At 38.5% G+C, this 14,957-nt stretch overlaps 1 protein-coding gene across 2 annotated transcripts in view; it reads left to right on the forward strand.

The window, feature by feature from the left end:
• Positions 1-14,707, forward strand: part of rb1cc1 (RB1-inducible coiled-coil 1) — a 188,996-nt gene extending 174,289 nt beyond the window's left edge. For both annotated transcript variants that reach the window (XM_041189528.1, XM_041189529.1), the window contains 2 exons: positions 7,333-7,403; positions 13,352-14,707. In XM_041189528.1, coding sequence (XP_041045462.1) covers positions 7,333-7,403; positions 13,352-13,429 — 149 coding nt within the window. In that variant the 3' untranslated portion in view covers positions 13,430-14,707. The remainder of the gene's footprint in view (positions 1-7,332; positions 7,404-13,351) is intronic.
• The last annotated feature ends 250 nt before the right edge of the window (positions 14,708-14,957 follow it).

Below are 14,957 nucleotides of genomic sequence, written 5' to 3' on the forward strand. Positions count from 1 at the left end.
AAAAAACCTTAATCCAGTCTTTTTCCCTCTACTTTTCCAAATGAATCCAAGTTTTATTAGAAATTAGAATTGTCAGTTCATAAAAGACATGTATGGTTTGATCTCCATTGTTTTCAGTGATGCTCAATTCTTTGCAGCTCTTAAGCTATATTTTGATTTTACAATTCTTAATGGACCTTGCTCAAATGAGGCATATACAGTAGTTTAATATTTTATATTATTCACATCTCCATTGGTTTATTAAATATATTTAAAGTGCATAACTTTAAGTGCTCTGGATTTCATTGCTATTTTCTACCTCTAAAGGTCTTTCAAAGAAATAATTTATTAGTCAAGAAGCTGCTGTGACACTTCACAACAAATGTATGAAATACTTTTCTAAGCCGATAAATCCCCAGCATTTGGGGAATACAGAGGTATAATGAAAAGTGAAGAGTGGGTGTAGAATTGTATCTTAAAGGCTTACATAAAGAATAACCCAGAATGCTACAATAAACATTCTTGTCAAAAAGTAGCTACTAATACTATAACTTGAGAAGTAGTCCAGATCTAATCACCACCTGGCCAATGTAGTTTGAAGGTCTATCTTGTAGCAGTGTTTTATTCCAATCATTAATGCTGATTTATCACTACTTTGTGGGAATACTTTAGATGAAGGAAACAAAATACACTTTTTAATTTAACCATGTTTTTCTTGTAAAAGTAAGTTGGCAGGTTTTACTCGTTTTAGTAGAAAAGGTTGTTCTGAATCAGGTGATCTTAAGTGGTATGGGTTGTTTGTGCGTGCATATGTATCTATATTTATATAGATTTATTTATTTCGATACAAAATATATATTTATGTGCAAGATGGTGAAATATATATTTGTCTGTAAGATGTACTGTTGCACAATGTGACTAGAGTTTCATGATAGATATACGCAGATTTTGCACCACAAAGCAATAGACTAGCCTATATGGTCTTTCAAGTACATTTCAGTTTTTTAAATCTTTGAAAATGTCACTCCAGAAAATATAAACGCATGTTAGTGATAAACTTTATTAATTTACTAAAATTTTATTTTTGTAAATTGCGAGCCAGTAACTTGGAATTCAGATGATAATTATGTAGTCTAATTTTGTTCTTCATTTATATGATTACTAACTCCTTCACATCCGTCTTCACCCAAGAGAATGAGGATGAAGGTATGGAACTCGGGGAGAGGGACTGCGAGGTTCTTGAGCAAATTGGTATAGGGAGTGACAAGGTATTGGAGGTGTTGGCAGGTTTAAAAGTGGACAATCTCCAGGTCCAGATGATTTGTTTCCCAGACAGCTGAGGGAGTCAAGGGAAGAGATTGCAGGGGCTCTGACCCAAATTTTTAATTCCTCTCTGGCCAGGGGGGAGGTGCCAGAGCACTGGAGAACAGCTAATGTGGTTCCGCTATTTAAGAAGGGTTGTAGAGATAAGCCAGGGAATTACAGACCAGCGAGTCTCACGTCAGTGGTAGGGAAACTATTGGAGAAAATTCTGAAGGAGGGAATCTACTTAGTCAGCATGGCTTTGTAAGAGGGAGGTCATGCCTAACAAATTTGATTGAATTTTTTGAGGAGGTGACCAGGTGTGTAGATGAGGGCAGTGCAGTTGATGTAGTTTATATCGATTTCAGCAAAGCCTTTGACAAGGTCCCACATGGGAGACTTATAAAGAGGGCAAATGCACATGGGATACAGGGTAATTTCATAAGGTGGATTCAAAATTGGCTTTGTTGTAGGAGGCAGGGGGTGATGACAGAAGGCTGCTTTAGTGACTGGAAGCCAGTGTCCAGTGGCTCCCACAGGGATCTGTGCTGGGTCCCCTATTATTTGTCATTTATATAAACGACATAGATGACTATGTGGGGGGTAGGATTAGTAAGTTTGCAGATGACACAAAGATTGGCCAGGTGCTTAACAGTGAGGTTGAGTGTCTTGGGCTACAGGAAGATATAGACAGGATGGCCAAATGGGCAGATAAGTGGCAGATGGAATTTAATCTTGAAAAGTGCGAGGTGATACAATTTGGAAGGAGTAATTTGACAAGGAAGTATTCAATGAATGGCATGACACTAGGAAGTTCTGAGGAACAAAGGGACCTTGGCATGTGTGTCCATAGATCTCTGAAGGCGGAGGGGCATGTTAGCAGAGTGGTGAAAAAGGCATATGGGACACTTGCGTTTATTAATCGAGGCATAGATTACAAAAGTAGGGTGATCGTGTTGGAGTTGTATGGAACCTTGGTGAGGCCACAGCTGGAGCAGTGTGTGCAGTTCTGGTTGCCACATTATAGGAAGGATGTGATTGTACTGGAGGGGTTTCAGAGGAGATTCACCAGGATGTTGCCTGGATGAAACATTTAAGTTATGAAGAGAGGTTGCATAGACTTGGGTTGTTTTCATTGGAGCAGAGAAGACTGAGGGGCGATCTGATTGAGATGTACAAGATTGGGAGGCATGGACAGGGTGGATAGAGAGCAATTGTTCCCCTTAGTTGAAGGGTCAGTCACGAGGGGACACAAATTCAAGCTGAGGGCCAAGAGTCTTAGTGGGGATGTGAGGAAATAATTTTCTACCCAGAGCGTGGTGACGGTCTAGAATGTGCTGCCTGGGAGGGTGGTGGAGGCAGGTTGCCTCACATCCTTTAAAAGGTACCTGGATGAGCACTTGGCATGCCATAACATTCAAGGCTATGGGTCAAGTGCTGGTAAATGGGATTAGGTAGGTAGGGGAGGTGTTTCTCACGTGTCGGTGCAGACTTGATGGGCTGAAGGGCCTCTTCTGCACTGAGTGATTCTGTGATTTACCTGTAAATAATTGTTTTGAACTTGTAGCAGTGTGGAAAAAGTGGTGCACCTTAAGCATAAAATGAGGTAGAACAGTCCACTCATCATGCTTGTGCTGGTTCTTGTGTAAAGTTATCTTGTTAGTAACAATCCCTGCTCTTTCCCCTTAGCTCACAGATTATTTTCCTTCAAGTGCCTATCCATCTCTTTCTTGAATGTTACTATTGAATGTACTCCTACTCCTGTTCAGTCAGTGCTTCCAGATCACAACAACCTCACGTTACTTCTGGGGTTTTTTGCCAATCACCTTGAATCTGTGTTCTCTGTTTTACTGAATCTTCACTGGAAGATTCTCTCTCTTGAAAGTATCAAAACACTTCATGATTTTGAACGCCTTATCAAATTTCTTAGCCTTCTCTGCTTCAAGGAAAAAAAATCCAACTTCCCCAGTCTCACCACATAACTGAACTTCCTCATTCCTGGTCATATTCCAATATATCTCCTCTGCACCATCACTAAGGCTTTGACATCCTTGCTAAAGTAGTGCTCAAAATCGGGCACAATACTCCAGCTGATGTCTAACCAGTGTTTAAAGGTTTAGCATAACTTCCTTGCTTTTGTTTTCTATTGTTTTATTAATAAACTTAAGGAACCCATATACTTTTTTTAACAGCTTTCTCAACTTGTCCTACCCCTTCAAGGATTTATGTACATATGCTCCCAGATCACTCTTTAGCCCCCTTTAAAATTGCATGTTTAGTGTATGTTACTTATGTTCATTCTTCCTGCCAAAAGGTATCACTTCACACTTCTGTATTAAATTTCAGCTGCCATGTGTCTGTCCTATCATCCATCTGTCCATGCCCTCCTGAAGTCTGTTACTATCCTCCTCGTTATTCACTATATTTTTTACTATTGTGTCAACTGAAATCTTTTAAATTATTGCCTGTATACCCAAGTCCACATCATTGGTGTATATCAAAAAGACCATTAATCCTAAGAACAACCCCTGTATACCTTTTGCTGGCCTGAAAAACAACCATTCATCTCAACTCTGTTTTCTCCCACTTAACTAATTTTGCAACTATGCTGTCATTTGTCCCTTTTAATCCCATGGGTTTTAATTTTGATAAACCCCTACTTTCCATAGTATCTATGAATTTTATGCTGGATTATTGTCTTTAAAAGTTTCCCAACAACTGACATTAGGCTGACTGGCCTTTAGTTACTGGGTTTGTCCCTCTCCCCTTTTTGAAAAAGAACAAGGTGTAGCATCCTCCAGTTTACTCATATTCAAGAAGGATTTTAAAAATTGTGGCCAGGGCCTCTGCAATTTCCACCCTTAATTACCCCCAGCGCCCTATGAGACATCCCATCTAGACTGGCTGACTTAATTTGAGGACTGCTAACCTTTTCAATATATCTATTTTTATCCTGTCCAGTGTCGTTACTGTTTCTTTACTGCTGCATTAGCAGCACCCTCCTTTTTCATGAAGACATTGTAAAAACGGTGTTAAGCTAGTCATGCCCTCTGCCTCCACAAGATTTACCTCTCTCAGTAACAATGAGCCCCACTCTTCCTTTGGAAACCTTTTTGTTGTTTGTTTTTACAACAGACTTTTGGGTTCCCTATTATGCTAGCTTGTTACAATTGAGATTTATAAGATCATTATGTTTTGGATTGTGTCCTTAATTGAAGGTGAAATGAAGGGGGGCATGTGACCTGTTCTGATGCCTGCCTTATATAAAGCCTGGATGATTTAATTGTCAGAGATTAAAAGGGGGCCTATTTGTTTTACTGGGAAGAATGTGAAAGCTGTTTACACTTGGAGACAATGGCAGCAGCCTGTAAACTAACAGTAGATAGACTCAGAGTCTCCAAAGTCCCAAAAAAGCGTCGAAAATGTGAGGTTGTAAACAGTTGTGTTTTAAACTGTCCATTTAGTCCCAAGGTAAAAGAGAGTTGGGTCTCGAAGATAGCTAATCATCTCTATATGGATACAGGGCTGATGTGATTCACATTGGAAAACAGATAGGTTTTGAGAGGGGAAGGTTCCAAGATATTGCTGAAAACTCACTGACAAGGTTAGTATGCCATGGTCCAGAAGAGGGAGAACAGCTATGGACAGCAAGATGCTATGGTTCACCATGCAGGAATGCAGATTGGAGCTTGCACTCAGATTAAAAAGGCCAATTTCATGAGGAGTTAAAAGGAGCCTGGAAGATTTTGCCTAGCTTGTGCTAGAGGAAGAATCTCTGGAGGGGATGAATCTCATCCCTGTTCTGAGATTAAAAGTTCCAAGGCTGAGGAAGAAAAAGACAGAAGGAAGCCACAGGATCTAAGAATCTCCTTGGACTGGTTCCAGGATAATTGAAAGTCTACTTAAAGGACAGCTTAAAGTGTATCTGTGAAGTGTGTTTTCAGTTGTGCTAAAAGGAAAAGGGGAAAGTTCCATTTTGTGATTTAAAGGATAAGTTGCTACAAAGATAGTGTTTAGTCCTTGGTTACAGTAAAGTCTTAAAATGTCAAATCTTTTTGTTTCATCCTTTCATCTATTAACTGCAAGTTCAAATTTCTTTAATTGCCTTTTGGAAGTCCACGTACACAACATCAACCCTCACCATTATTTGTTTTTCATTACGGAGAACAAGCTGCTAATCTGTACCCTTTCTTCCAATTTTTAGGTCTCCTCTTTGTTTTCTATATTCAGCTTGGCTCTATTATGGACCATATATTTGTCATAAGCTTCCTTTATGTACCTTATTTTAACCTCTATCTAACCTTTAGTCATCCAGGAACCTGTAGCTTTGGATGTTCCTCCTTTTCCCCCTAATGGAAATGTGTCTTTTATACCTGAACCTCTTTGAAGGCCTCCCATTGTTCAATTGCTGTTTTGCCCACCATTTTATGATTCCAAACCACCTAGTCCCTATTCAAAGCATTGAAGTTATGCTTTTTCCAGTGAAGTAATTTTATGCTTGATTACACCTGATCCTTTTCCTTAACAGTTCTAGATCTAATGAAATTAAGATCACTGCTTCCAGATGTTCACTGAACCATGCCTCATTCCCCATTATTTCCTTCCCAGAACTAGCGCCAGCCCTGCTTCCTTCCTTGTTGAATTGGAAGCATACTGATCAAAAAACTTTACAAGAATACCAATATAGGCAGGTCAGGAGGATATTATAATTCTCATAATATTATTGGAATTTATTGTAAAATTGAGTAATAGTGGGATATATGTGTGTCTATTTGTGTCTCTGCGTGTAAGACTTAATTAAATTATAGGCAGCTAGTCTGGGTGCTTTGATGTAGGAAGAGAAGTTAGGTTTGAAATGTTAATTAGGTAGTCATGGGGAAGTTTAGAAACATAGGTGTCAAGGGAACATTTGCATTTTTAAATAAACCAGACTAGATTGTTTTCAAAGGAGAGGTGAACTGTGTCACCTAGCCAGGTGACGTTTAGAAACAGCGTTTATTTTCCCCAAAGATTATTGGTAAAACATAGTGCTGTGAGAGGGTTTTATTATCAGGAAAGTAAGGTCCAAAGACATAGTGAAACGATGGATATTTGCATTCAAAGGGGAAAACACGCATCAAAGGAGCAAAGGCTGTGTGTGAGGGTAGGCATTTTAAGATCTTACAAGTGTGAAAAAGCCTTCAGCATCTATGCCTCAAGCTGCTGTCTTCAAAGGACTGAAGTTAAGAGAACTCACTTTGAATTCGATTTGTCCAGGGTATCTTCCAGCATCCGCAGTTTTTTGTTTTTATCTTGTTTCTTTGCCTGGGTCTTTTAAAATCTGCGTCTTACAGTTGCCTTAACGAAAGTGTAACTGTGAGTTAGATTGATTAGGGGATTTAGAAGTTATTAGTAGTAATTTGTAGATCTGTATGTATTTAAAAAAACATTTCTCTTTTTAATAAATGCTTAATCTAGTTTTTATAAACCTATAAGACTTGGTGGTCTTATTGCTACTCGAATGCATCTCGAAACTTATACAAATTGAAAATTAATTGTGTCAGTTGTTTCAAGTTTCCCTCTAGGATTTGAACAGCTCAGCGTTTACCATCTGTGTCATAACAGACAACAATTTGTACTGTATATGAAGAGAATGCTAAGTGGTTGGAAAATGGATTCCGATTGGTAGAGGCATTGACATGGAGAATGCACCACTGGTGGTGAGTGACAGTTAACTGCCAGGCATTTTTTAAAATGCATTCTCCAAACACCTCTACCAATCAGAGTCCACTTGCCAGCCAATCAGCACTCTCTTCACATTCAATATAAATGGTTGCCTTCCCCCAATATTGGTATTCTTGCAAAATGTCCTGAAGAATGTAATATGAAAATCTTTGACATATCTCTATTTTTCAGTGATGTTGATATAATGGTGAAGTTAGGGGTATACTTTTCACCCTCCAAACTTTTAAAATACAATTTTCTAAAGAGATTTTTCAGGGAACAAATAGTTCTCTAACTGACTTTAGAGTTACTGATTTAGTCAGTGGAAAATGATTTATTTACTTTTAGTTCCAGGTTCTTCTAGGAGACCTTGGGTACTTGGGAAAGTGATGGAAAAAGAATATTGTCAAGCTAAAAAGGTAAAGTTTTTCACTTTTTACATTAAAGATCTGATCTGCTACTAGCAATAAATGGCAAGCCAAATACATTTTCAAAGAACTCTCAATTTTGGTATTAAGTATATTGGGGGAGTTATTCAGAGTTTTGTGAAACCGAACACCCAATTGTTGCTTGGTGCAATATGTCAGACTAACCATTCAGGATATAAAAACAAAATGCTGAAAATACTGAGCAGGTCAGGCAGCAACTATGGAGAGAAACAGAGTTGACGTTTCAGGCCAATGACTTTTCAGCAGAGACGAGGAAAGTTAGAAATTTAATAGGTTATGAGCAAGTGAAAGGGGAAAAGGGGGGAGGAAGAACAAAAGGGAACATCTGAATAGGGTGGATGGCAGGGGGGAGATTAAATGACAAAATATTTCATGGCACAAAAGCCAAAGGGAGTGGTAATGGGTAAAATAAGGAAATAAAAGATGTGCCTAGATGAGGTGTGAATGGCTGGATAGCAGCTGTCCAAATGCAAAGTGAAAGACTAAAAAAAAAATGAGAAAAATTGAACCAGCAAAAGAAAAAACTCAAACAGAGGTTATAATCTAAAATTGTTGAACTAAATGCTGAGTCCAGAAGGCTGTAGAGTGCCAAGTTGAAAGACAAGTTGCTGTTCCTCAAGCTTATGTTGAGGTTCGTTGGGACACTGGCAGGTCAAGGGCAGAAAGATCAGAGTTGAGAGCAAGGGGAAAGAATTGAAATGGCAAACAACAGAAAGCTCAGTTACAAGCTTGTTGACTGAACAGAAGTGTTCTCTATGTGGTTACCCAGTCTGTGTTTAGTGTCTCCAATGTAGAGGAGAGCATATTGTGAACTGTGAATACCTCATGGTAAATTGAAAGAAGTACAAGTAAATTGCCGTTTCACTTGAAAGGAGTATTTGGACTCGAACGGAGGGCAGAGTAGATAGGGTGAATATTCATTTATGACCTCTTACCTCTGGATCTTTTCAAATGCCGGCGTGATATCGGCTGTCTCAATTTCTTTACTCACTTCAACCTTTCGCCCTCTGAACTGGTAGCACTCTGTTCTCTCAGGTCCAGCCCTAACACCATCACTAAACCCGCTGACAGGGGAGGTGTTGTGATTATCTGTTGTGAAGGTCGTGATTCTGTATTGAATGGTTCACTCTCCACCATTTCCACCACATCCAGCACGATGCCACCGTCAAGCACATCATCATCTGCCCTCCGCTTTCAGTATTCCAAAGGGACTGCTTCCACAACATTCTGGTCCTCAGCACCCCCTCTCCTATGGCACTTTTCATTGCAAGTGCAGGAGATACAACATCTGCTCTTTTACCCCTTCCCTTTTCATTATCCAAGGTGGAACGACATCATTCAGTCTGCAAACATAACCCTGAGATTCCTCTGTTTGTAATTTCAATTCTCCACCTTGCCCCCACTCTGACCTTTCTGTCGTTGGCCTGCTATAGTGTTCCAGTGGAGCTCAATGCAAGCTTGAAGAAAAGCACCTCATTTTTCGACTTGGCACTCTACAGCATTCTGGATTCAACATTGATTTCAGTATTTTAGATCTCTGCCTCCATTTAGTTTAATGTTTGATTTTTGCTGATTCAATTTTTTTTTTGTTCTTTCGCTTTGCATATGGACAGCTGCTATCGAGCTATTCGTCCCTCATCTAAACACACCTTTTGTTTCTTTACCTTATACACTCCCACTTCCTTTGGCTTTTTGTACCATGAAATCTTTTGCCATTTAATCTCTCTCACCCTTACCCTGTCACAGACCTTCCGTTTTGTTCTTCCTTCTTTCTTTTACTTGCTCAAAACTTATTGCATTTCTACCTTTCCTCAGTTCCAATGTAAGGTAATTAACCTGAAACGGTACAAAGTTTCATAGGGAATAAGAGGAAGACATCCAGTTCCTTGGACCTGTTCTGCCTTTCAATAGATCATAGCGGATCAGTACCTAAACCCTATTCACTTCTTTCACTACTGACAGCAGCTAGTTTCTGAGGAGCAGAAGACAGAATGGGAAATGTAGGCAGAAGCTTTATCTTGAGAGAATGGTATTTTGAATTGACCAATATATAAGAAATTTAGAGAGATGTGCATTATCGGCTCTAGCCAACTTCACATGTATGATGATGACAAGCTCTACTGTTACATCACTTTTCATGACCCCATTACCTTTACAGTGCTGTCAGATCAATCCAGTCTTGGGTGAGCTGCAATTTCCTTCAGTTAAAAAATTGGAAGACTGAAGCCTTCACTCCCAACCAGAAACTTCATACAGTTATCCCCAATTCAATCCCCTTTCTCCACCTGTTTACTAAGTGTCATCTGTGGCTCAGTTGGCAGCACTTTTGCCTTTCGAGTCAGAAGTTGTGCGTGCAAGTCCCACACCAGAGTACAAAAATTTAGGTTGACACTTGAAGGTATTACTACTGTCAAAGGTGCCGTCTTTTGGATGAGACCTTAAATTGAAGCCCCATCTGCACATTCAGGTGGGCATAAAAGGTTCTATTTCAAACAGCAGAAATGTATCCCCTATTCTGACCAATTCTTATTCCTCAATCAACATCACTGAAAACATTGCTGTTTGTAGGAACTTGCCGCGTGAAAATTGACCAACACGTTTCCTAAATTACAAATTCAAAACACTTGTTTGGCTGTAAAATACTTTGTGACTTCCTGAAGTCATGAAAGGTGCTATATGAATGCAAGTCTTGATTTTTTTTTCACCTCCATAGCATCACCTGCTTCCCCTCTTTCTTACTTTCTGTACATAGAGGTCCTCATCTATATATTTGATATCTCCAGACTCAAACTATTCCAATGTTCTCTTATCCAGTGTTCCATCCTGCACCCTCTATAAACTTCAGCTCATCTAAAACACTGACACTTCTTTATTGCCCCACACTAACTCCTGCTTACCTCTGAGCTTGCTGATCTGCATTGGTCACTTACAATTTAAAATTCTCATCCCTGTATTTAATTCACTCCATGGCCTAGTTTCTTTCTATCTCCATAACCTCCTCTAGCCTTCCGACCCTGCCATCCCCAACCATGTTCCTCCGACTCTGTCCTCTGTCCTCTCTTTCACCTTTGGTGCCTATGTCTTCAAACCTGAGTGACTGTAGGATTTCCTCTGTAAACAGTTTTACCACACCACCTCTAAGATCTTTCTTAAAACTCAAGTCTACAACAAAATTTTTAGTACTCTTTCCTAATATTTCCTTTGGCTCAGCAACAGTGTATTTCTGATTACACTATCTGCGTTAGGACATTTTCCTATGTTAAAAACATTGTATATCCTAGTTCAGGAAAGAGGGAGGTAAGCAGGAACCTATAGGTCAGTTAGCTTAAAAACTGTGGTGGAAGCGGGATGCTGCTGATGCCGGAGGTCTGAAATGAGCTCATGGTGTTGGAGGTGTTATATTAATATGGATAGAGCATTGGCTAACTAACAGAAAATAGCAAGTTTTCAGGTTGGTAAACTGTACCTAGTCGGGTGCTTCAAAGATCAGTGCTGAGGCCTCAACTATTCACAATCTCAGGGATGAGAAATTTCTGCCATTTGGTGGATCGCTGACTTTTGGCTCTTGGAATTCAGCCCTTTTAATTATTTTTCTGACCCCCTGCCTGTCCTGTGGAGCTTTTGATCATCTCCTTTCACTTAATCCATCGCCAATTCTGACCTGACTCGATTGGGAGATACAAAGGTCGTACCCCAAGTAGCTGCTGCTCTCTTTTTGCAACCTGCAGAGGGCCTTCCTATGCAGAACCGTCATCTTGGTGTTGTGTTTGCTGTGGAGATGCTACTACAGGCACAGGATAACAACTTGGTCTCAACCCAAGCGCAGCTCCAGGCTCAGCTTTAGGCTCCAATCCTGGGATGAGGGAGGGAGATTTCAGTGGCTCCGGTGTAAGCTACATCCCACCCTCCATAGCAGCCTCTGCATTGGCCTATTCAGGACCCTGGTTCTGAATATTTGGAAATATGGAAAGTTTAACTGAAACCTACATTAGTACATAAAATAACATTTTTATGAAGTACTTTAAAAACACTTTCATATTTATATGATGTATTATTTATGTTGATCTATAATACACAAACATGCTTCTTTCTAGCTGTTTTGTTTTTCAGGAGTCTGGGGTCATGTTAATTTCCAAGATTTTTAATCTTCTGTTCATGGGATGTTGCTAGTTACTATTGAGACATTTAAGATTCTGAGGGAGCTTGACGGGTTAGATGCTAAGAAGATGTTTCCCCACGTGAGGGAATCTAGAACTAGGGGGCACAGTTTCAGAATAAGGGGTCATCCATTTAAGACAAAGTTCAGGAGGACTTTCTTCTCTGAGGGTTGTGAATTTATGGAGAGTGTGAAGGCTGGATCTTTTGAATATATTCAAAGCTGAGACAGGCAGATTTTTGAACTATAAGGAAGTCAAGATTATGTAGAAAGATAGGAAAGTGGAGTTGAGGCCAACGTCAGTCTGAGGCCAGATCAGTCAGAATCTTATTAAATGGTGGAGCAGGCTCTACCGTCTGTATGGCCTATGCCTGCTCCTATTGCTTATCTTTTTATGCTCTTACACAAAAGTTGTTATAAGTTCAGAAGGATCCACAATGACTCCAAATCTATTGCCTTTTGGCTATTAGTCACAGCAGTCAATAATATTTAGCTACTGAGTCAAAAGGTTGTTGTGGTATTCTTTAATGCATCGTTTCCACCTAAATATAGGGGTGAATTGAAGCTGCTATTGAATTGTAGCAATTCTTTGACTTCCAAAGTACATAATCAGCTACAAAGGATAGAATCTATGCTGTTTCTGGCTTTCCCAGTTACTGAGTATGGCTGACTGAACCTCAGGAGATATGGATGTTAGTTAATCTCTGGCATACATCAACCGTAAGGACTTGTATTCATTCAGTATGTTGATGGCGTGCTAAGTTCCTGATGCTTTTGTAGAACATTCAAAAGTCAGTCAAGCACAAATAGAGCCAGTTACAAAAAGAATTGTGGTGTTTCTCCCTCTGGGTGTGTTTTGCAGAATAAAACAACCTAAGTTCTTTGTAGTATGCTGCACGTTGCATTCATTTTTGTTCAGAGGCTCACCCACATTAGTGAGGAATAGATCCAAGGCGAGGAAGAATCCAATTAGTTTGTTACAAGGTAGTGTTTACATTGAGATTTGGGATGACTACTTAATGCATTGCTTCAATGAAGACATTTCTATTGCTAATATCAACTGAGCTATTACATATTTGTGCTGTCCATATATGTGTGCTAAGTGTACTTTCACAGAGAAAATTGGAATCATTCCCCAAATACCTCTTGACTCCACATATTATGAATTATCCTCTCCTGTTACTGCCATGTCACAAAGGTTACCTCAGATATTTGATTTATAATTATCATATTGAAAAGTATAGAGTAACTGCATAATTTCACTGTTACAGAATATTAATGTGGTATCTAACTAACCTGTATGAGGGGAGATGGAAAATCTTTATTTGAGACTTTAGAAATAGCTGATGCAAACAATGAAATGCCAATTGTTTTATGACAAACATGTATATAATATGGCCTAATTATGCAAAATTATGCTGTCTTGCACACGTATTCAATTTAGAAATAAGATAGTATGAAGCACTTTGTTTTTGAAGACGTGCTAATATTTTGAGAATGATTAAATAACTAGCATATGACTTCATGTACTAACTCCTTGCATCCTATAAGCAGAACACATCCTTTTAATAGATGGGCTGATTGACTTTTCTTCATCATACCTGGTCTGTGAAAGCTTTGGAATATATAAAAACTGATCACGTTTATTAGCTTGTAATTATTTATTAGGATTTTGTATCCCCGTACTGCAAATTTTTTGTGATGATGTGCAAATATATTTTAAATTAAGTTTGTACTGAAATATTGTTTTGATTTATTTCAGGCTCAAAACAGATTTAAAGTCCCTCTGGGAACAAAATTCTACAGAGTGAAAGCAGTGTCCTGGAACAAGAAAGTATAACAGTTATGAAACCGACTGTTGTTAGCTCACTTTTCCTTTCTATCACAGTTCCTTTAAGGCTTGTTGTGCTACATTTGTTATGCAGCTTCTGAAGATACTTGGAAAAGAAGGGTGGCACAAATGTAATTCACATCAGTAGAACCTTGCTGGAGCGATGCTTCATTTTTTGATACTCCCCATTCAACATGAATTCAGCACTGCCCAGATCATAAAATGCATCTAGTCCCATTCAATGAACTGCTTGTATTCTTCCCTGAAGACCTAGAAATGTGGACCAAATACATTCTTTTCAAAAAGCATGTTCTCTACATAGTGGCATAATAGCCATGTGATTTGCCTGTTCAAAACAAAATCACTGAATATTCAGATGCCTAAACATTTGTCATTATTACCAGCATTTGTGAAGGAATTTATCACCATCAAAGTAGTTTGAGAAAACCATCTTTACCATATGTATTTAATCATTTAAATATTTATAGGAGTGTTCCTAGCATGCAAACGTCCCATATAAAATTTTATCTTAAGTTTGCTTCCATGGATTTTCATTCTAGCTGTTAATCTACATACATACTGAAGTTACTTAGAAATATATAGAGATCTAGCCCTGTATGGTGAAGAAATGTGCAATGAATAAGACTGGAATTTGAATCAGTTGTAGAATTGCATTTCTGAAAAAATGCACCATCAATCGTTAATTGTGTATACACATTGGAAGGGAAGAATTTGTGTTGTTTACAAATAACACAGTACTAAAGCTTCCCAGAAACCTAAAGCTGGAATAAATGTAATATATTGTTTCATTTAAGTGACCAGTGTTCCATTCAGTTTTAAAACCAATCTCTCATTGTATATTAACCATCATAAAATCTTCAAGTTACAAACATTACTGTATTGCAAAAGAAATTCAGAATTTTGAAACAATAAACATTTAAATCTGTAGTGTATGCATCATGAAAAATATTTAATCACTGCAGAAAAGAAAAATATTAAAATTCAGTGTAAATTTACATTACTGTTGGATAAAGTTGTTAACTTTTCCTTCATGTTAAAGCTATTACTGTGTACTGCATTGCAATATTGTTTATATTTTAAATTGCTTAATTTGCTGTAAAGTGCTTCTGTGCACCCTGAGGTTATGAAAGGGAGTGTATAATTGCAAGTTTGTTCTTCTTTGTACATAATTAGGATTAACTATCAATGCAAGGTGTGACAAAAACACATTATCACTGTATGTTGGCATACTATGATAGATAAATACAGTATATACTGAGTGATGGACCTTTTAGCAATGAACTATTTATGTTACCTCGACCGTGGTAAATAAGCAGTTGGATAGTAGCTTGGTACTAATTGAGCAGCAGAACAGAGAAAAAAAGTTTTAATCTTTAAAGCAATGTGTAATCCTATTGCAAAGTACTGGTTCCAAGGCAACTAATAATTAGCAAAACATCAAAAACCAGAACCAGAATTGAGAATTGTTCTTCAAATCTTCTTTAATAGGAATTGACCATAATCCCTAATCTTCAGC

This window comes from Carcharodon carcharias, chromosome 6 (assembly GCF_017639515.1).
Source record: "Carcharodon carcharias isolate sCarCar2 chromosome 6, sCarCar2.pri, whole genome shotgun sequence".
In the NCBI taxonomy this organism is placed as follows: Eukaryota; Metazoa; Chordata; class Chondrichthyes; order Lamniformes; family Lamnidae; genus Carcharodon; species Carcharodon carcharias.